The 6,677-nt window shown below is 36.1% G+C and overlaps 1 protein-coding gene and 1 non-coding gene across 2 annotated transcripts; one reads left to right on the top strand and one right to left on the bottom strand.

Annotated features, from left to right (window-relative positions):
* Positions 1-3,697: 3,697 nt before the first annotated feature.
* On the top strand, positions 3,698-3,778 carry TRNAL-CAG. Its single transcript has one exon. It is a non-coding gene; the product is annotated as a tRNA-Leu (tRNA).
* Positions 3,779-4,521: 743 nt separating this feature from the next.
* Positions 4,522-6,042, bottom strand: LOC109012631 (cytochrome b561 and DOMON domain-containing protein At2g04850). The gene has a single exon (XM_035683068.1). It carries the CDS (start codon positions 5,956-5,958, stop codon positions 4,753-4,755), a length of 1,206 nt encoding a protein of 401 aa, XP_035538961.1. The 5' UTR covers positions 5,959-6,042; the 3' UTR covers positions 4,522-4,752.
* Positions 6,043-6,677: the final 635 nt, after the last annotated feature.

Below are 6,677 nucleotides of genomic sequence, written 5' to 3'. Positions count from 1 at the left end.
TTTTTTTATATTTCCTTTATGTAAGTTTATAATTGTTTCATAAGTAGAAAAATAGCTTCTTGTCTTCATTTGGCTTAATGACAGTATGTGTTGTTGATTTGATTGTGAACTTTCTATCTTTCAGACATGCATGCACAAACGTGAAAACAATAAGTCCTTTAGTGCATTCGACAAAATGTATAGCTAATTGCTCATAAAAAAAAGTGTATAGCTTCATTAGATAATCATTCATAGGTAATGCTCTTGTATTACAATAGGCATAGGCTATGCCTATTATTTGTATTCAATAAAATCATTTTACTGATTAACCCTGAGGGGTAGCTCAGCTGGTCTGGCCTTGGGTTTGCTCCCCAATGGTCACCAGTTCGAGTCCCCTTAGGGCCACTGGAGGTTTACCTAGTCTTTAACTTCAGGGCCCCATGGGATTAGTCGAGGTGCGTGCAAGCTGGCCCGGACACCCACGGTTATAAAAAAAATAAAAAATTTACTGATTAAAAAAGTGTATGGCTAAATTGGTGTTTTGAGAGCCTCTCCCGATTTAAAAATCTGTCCTTTTCTAAACCATTTGCTCTGGTCTCTACTCTACAATTTCTCCCCTTTGCTTTTATTTTTATTTTTTATTTACCTTTCCAAACGTAGAAAGGAGGACAAAAAAAAAGAGATTGGTCTAGAGTGCTACTCCTATGTACTTATAGCAGCTTTCCCATCACTGTTTTTGTGAGTAAGGGAATTTTTCTCTATTCCTCTTCATACCTTAAGTACTCCTCCGTTTGTCTTGTTGAAATTATTATCCAAAAGTTAATAAAGAAAGAAAGAAAACTTGTATAAAAAGTATCATGGCGAGACTTACAAGCTCACTATTGATAGTGGTCTGCTTTGATACTTAAGTTGTTCTCTCCTTTTCACCAATGCAATTCTTCTCGTTTGGAACATGTTGCTTGCCGTGACTAAGTTTGAAACTTACAGCTCCTTTTCCTACTTACACGTGTTTCAGGAATTGCTGCTTAGGAGGATCATTTGGATTTCACAATGTTGTAGGCGAAGATAATCTGGTGAAGCAGGTGAATTGTGAATTTCACACAACCCATGGTTTATATATTTCAGTTAAAACTTTTAAGGAGATTTGGTTATGTAGGGCTAACTGAGTGCCTGAGTTGAAGAATCAAATTTAGATATAGAAGTTACAGGGATTTTGTGTTAAGGCTTGGGTTTTTGAGTTACCATTTTTAGGTTTTTTTCTTTTCGGTACTTGAGTGAGATGTAAAATCAGATTGCGGGATGTAGTCGGGAAGTGTATTATGCATCTCTGGTGAGGCGGCAATACATAAACAGATAGATTTTGATAGTTTTTGTTTCCATATTTTGATATGTAATTTCTCTGGCAAAGTTGTGGGTTCTGGTCAGGGATGCATTATTTTCTCTTTGTTCCCATCAATTTGGTTTGTTTTTTTTGGCAGTTTGTACTGAGGTTCTTGTTCGATTACTAGTGTGAAACATTTCGGGGATACCTATCTTGGGATCCCGTGAATAAGTTACTCAAGATGCTGATTCTTTTTTTCTTTCTTGAGAATATTTTTAAGATACAATTTCAGACTCTTTTTGGTCTATTGGGAATATCATTTTTAACATGCTTTTACTTTTTGTATAGGAGATTAGGTATATTAAGATAAATTACTCTGATGAATCTCTATGTTAGTTAATGACTGGTGATGTTAGTGTTCAGGTTTCAATTTGATTTTAAGGCTTCAACCAAGTAGTTCCAAAGCTGAGACTTGATGTCAAATGTAAGCATGTGAAGTTGGTCAAAAACTATGCCAGCGTACTAGCAAGTTGCATCCTGCTGAACTGAATGACATAGTTCACCTGCATTTAGGACAAGTCATAAAACTATAAACAATAGCCAATATGTGTATTTGCCAATACTTATGTTAGACTGATTTGGAGACTTGGATGGAGATTAAATCTGTTGAATGCCTGTAGCCACATTTGACATCAATATCTCTTGCGAAGACACAATACCACTCTGATGGTAATGAGTTGCTTTATCAATTGCTGCTATCGTTTTCCAAAAAGAAAATTTTTCAGGATAATTATGGTTTTGAAAACTTAGGCTATGTATTAACCTGCTTCTCAAGAACCATTGAATGAAGTGAATTTTGGTAGGCAGTCAAGCAGGACAGGCTGCTATATTTACACCATCTATATATATAATGGTGTACAAACAGCTAGCTCAATGGCCAATATTACCAACAGTTACTCCTTACCTCTAGGAAGTGAATTTTACAAGTTAGCACCAACTATTGCAGAATCTGAGACCTTTAGTATATCTACATCTGTTGTTTGAAGATTAAGAGGGAAACAAATCACGTACAGAGTCAGGGCTACACCATATCATGAAATGACCATGTTTGAAAGCTAGAAAGTCGCAGAGAACACGCTCACGCAACATGGCAGAGGTCTCTACCAGCGCGTCTGAGAGTGACAGGTTATAGTGCGTTGAAGTTGCATGATACAAGGATGTCCCTCCCACTAATCAAATCAAATTAAAGAAACCGTAATATTAGGATAGGGACACATTAAAGAGAGATCATTTTCCCTCCCTCTCTTGGATATTTGTGCCGAAGCACTGGATATTTTAAAGTGAAGAAAAAGGGTGTGGGAACATGGCCTTTTCCTACCCCCGGTCAACTCATGCAAGCTAGTCTCTCCATGAGATCGATATGATGAATCGAATTCCTAAACTCACAGGCTGCAAATCCTCAAGATCTCAACCGCACACCACACAAGTTAGCATTTTAAAAGCTTAGTAATATTTACTTGTTTTGGGAACCGACATGATCATTCATCAACATGATGAATGTCGTCCGTTGACCAGATGACCCACAAGAAGAAACGTTTGATTGCAAAATTCTATTGTAAAAGAAAATGATACTTGTGAGGCCTTGGGGTTTAAGTTTCCAAAGACAACGTGCAATAAGAGCATTAGTATTAGACTCATGAAATTCATCTTTAAATTTTGATAAAAAGTACATATTTTCTATATATTTAAAACTTCTTTATTTATAACTTCATATTGAATTAGCTATTGAATTCATCAAAATAATAATATAATATTATTTTTTTAATAATAATATATATATTTTTTCATATTTTATAATTACATTAATCATATGTTAATTAATAATTTAATTTGATTCTTATATTATTATTAAAAGATAATTGGAGATTAAACATGAATAAAAAATATCATTGGAGATTAAAAGTAAATAAAAAATATATTTGATGAGTAAACAGTAGCTCTTTAAATTTGAAGAAACATATACATTTACTGTAGTTCAAAGTTTCACATTTATTTCTTTAACTAATCCAATACAGCTCTCTTTTGATGAAATTCATCATATTTTATATGTGATTAGACTTTTAATGAAGTCAATGTCAATACTTAAAAGCAAGAACAATCATCGTATCTTGAGATCAGAAAAAGAAGTGCCGGACATCATAAACACCAGAAACGGCGGGCACCCAGCACCCCATGCATGGCATGCTATGATGAGACCACCACAACGTACTACAATTAATTATGTGAATGAACCTACACATTACACTACATATATATGGTCAAATATTGTGTATATGGCGATATCCAGTACTAGAACATTACTTTGATATAAATTAAGTAAACCAAATCATTAACAATGTTAAGATGGCCGAGTTGGTCTAAGGCGCCAGTTTCAGGTACTGGTCCGAAAGGGCATGGGTTCGAATCCCATTCTTGACAAACTATCTTTTAGGGTTATTTTGTTTCTCGACTCATTATTATAACTTTTTTAAATTTTAACATAATATAATGAACAATTCAACTTTTTCAAATCTCAAAATAATAATAATATTCTAATAAGTCTTTATCATCTCAATTCAACTCAGTTCAACATTCAAACACAGCTTTAATGGCCCCTAATTTATTTATTTTTATGGAAATAGATATGTATGGTGGCCGGCCACGACCCTCTAAGGTCTCTTTTTTTTTTTTTTTTTTTTTTCAAAACTTCTCAACTGTTCATCTAATTTGATTATTACAATTTTTTCAAATTTCCACACAAAATAAAATAAACAATTTAATTTTTTTAAATCTTAAAATAAAAATAATATTAAAAATATATATTTTAATAATATTTTATTCAATTTTTAACTTTTATCTCAACTCATTTTATATATATGTGAAAACAAATGAGGATAAAGCTTTGTAATTAATTGTCACACACTCTTTGGCATCTCATATTGGTTGTAATTTCCTCTTTTTTCTTTTGCGTTCTATCTAGCCTTACCTTCATGATGAACAAGTGAAGTTTAGCTCTTGTCAATGCAGGTGATATGCATTATTATAGATCATAACTCGAAATTTAACTAGCAATAATCCAAAGTTGCACTTGACTAATTTTGATAAACTGCACATGAATGGATTAATATTAAAATTAAGAATCATTCTTTTAGCATGTAGTTGGCTATATATATATATATATATATAAATATTATCTATATTTGATCCATGAGACTGTGACAACAAGCAGCTTTAGAAACAGGAAAAGAAAAAGAAAAAGAAAGAAAAATTAGAGGAATCCTTACATATTGAAGACGAAAATTGATGACCTGAAGACCTTTACTTTCACAAAAAATAAGTTCGATGCATGAAGAGGCTTAAAGAATCTTTTGAACGAACAGAAAAATTGTTGGTCGACATGCATATATAGTCAACTATATATGGGTTCCACTCCCTTTATCAGATCCCCCAATCAGTCCTTCTCTTCTCAGCTTCTCTTCCTTGGCTTTCCTACAAAAGATCACCCAAGAATTTACCTCCAGAGCTATGCAGACGCCAAGCAAGGTAGAGAGCCCCAAACAATAGCCTAGCTTAGCATAAGACCTGCTCTCTCCCATTACTTCAAATCCTTGAAAAACATTCACAACCCCTAGCACCACACAAGAATACCCAACAAAATGGTGGTAAGATTTCCAATACTTCCTAAACTTGTTTGTAGTTTTGGGCCTAAACAGTAGTGCAAGTGTCTGCAGCCCTCCTAGGCAAAATGCCGCAAACCCGAGCTTCCTGTGAAGCCCGTATTCTACGCCCGGTGACAGCTCCCCAAGTCGAATTCCTATGGCAAACCCCACTGTTCCTAGGAAAAATGCAAAAAGTTGCATGCCTGCATGAGCATAAAACCATGCGGGCCCTAGCGCTTGTATGTGCCTAAGGTAGCGTGCCGTCAAGGCCCCAATAGGCAGTATAAGTCCCCATGAGATGGCGTTTACGACACCATGCACGGTTTTCAGTGTTTTGATGTTGTCGTGCTGAGCAGTGGCTGAACCTGACCGAACATCTATGGTGGCGATGGAGGAAAGATCGTTAGAGGTAGTTGGATGGATGGTCGGTGAGTAGCCTTGGACATAGAGTCCACGGTTCCACACGTGGTGGATTTTGGTCTTGTTTGGCACAAGCTTCAAAGTGGCGTAGATTTGGATTGTAGCACCATTGTGAACTGTGGCCATTTTCCCCCCATACAAGATGGCAGAGGAAGATAGGAGGCGGGTATCAAGGGGGCGAGATATTAGAGGATTCTTTTGGAGTTTTACAGTTGGGTCTAGGATGTACGGTAGTAGGACAATTTGGCCAGAATTTGGGTCGGGGAAGGCAATTAAGGCACGGGTTCCGGTCATTTCAGGAGATGTAGGATTGATGCCCCATCCAACCCAGCCAGAGGGTGAAATGAAGGTACCAAAGAAGACAAGGTCTAAAGTAGCATTGTGGGGATGGAAGGTCCATGCTATGGAGGCTTGTTGGGTAGGGAGTGTCATGCATTTATGGAAAGTTTTGGTGGCGGTGACGGTGGTGCAATGGGCGGAAAACACAATATGCAGATAGGAAGAGAGGAGGAGGGAGATCAGGAAGATGAGGAGGGCCATGGTGTTGTGTTGAATGGCCTGAATGGGGGGTGGGAGGGCAAGATAGCTTTTGTTAACATTTTGTAAGTGTTAGGTAAGGATGTTTTTAAAGGGGGTGGGAGAGTGATGGGTCATTATGGCTCTTGAGCATTATAGGAAAATATAAGTGTGCGTATCTTCGAAGGTAAGGCATGCAGTACCTTAGTGTTTGTCTTGTCTGCTAGAATTAGGAATGATAAGTTTGGGTTGCAATGTTTTCCAGTAGTGGGTACATGAAATGATCATACACGAGTTTGTTATTACGCACCGTCTAGTACTCGGCAAAAAGATGTCAACTTTTTAAAGTTTTTGAAGTTTGGTGGCTGTTTTCTTTTTGGGAAGTAGATGATGGTGCTTGGCTTTGAAGCCAAGCCATAACAATGGAAATGGTCCACTTTGAAACTCTGACAATTAACACATACATCTGCATTTATATATATATATATATATATACATATATAGCTTCTGATATGCTACCATTAATATTTTTGAGATTGTGTAGTTCATGTCTTCTTCTTCATTTTACCATAACTTTCTTCCTAATCTATTGCAAGTTGCAGATCCAATAATGCTGCAAATGATTTTGAGATTGTATAGGAAAGAAAGTTTGTAAGGATGTTTTATGGGCGCACCTTGAGTTTGGACTTTGTATTGTATCTACCAAGATATTTCATTACAGTCACAGTTTTCTTCTGTTATTT

Source organism: Juglans regia, chromosome 1, assembly GCF_001411555.2.
Source record: "Juglans regia cultivar Chandler chromosome 1, Walnut 2.0, whole genome shotgun sequence".
Classification (NCBI taxonomy): Eukaryota; Viridiplantae; Streptophyta; class Magnoliopsida; order Fagales; family Juglandaceae; genus Juglans; species Juglans regia.
The sequence above is the reverse complement of the archived record's forward strand: the minus strand, read 5'-3'. Positions and strand labels throughout refer to the sequence as shown.

What these genes read in the sequence shown, in the direction of transcription:
- LOC109012631 (XM_035683068.1), bottom strand. Translation starts at nt 5,958, where the DNA reads ATGGCCCTCCTCATCTTCCTGATCTCCCTCCTCCTCTCTTCCTATCTG.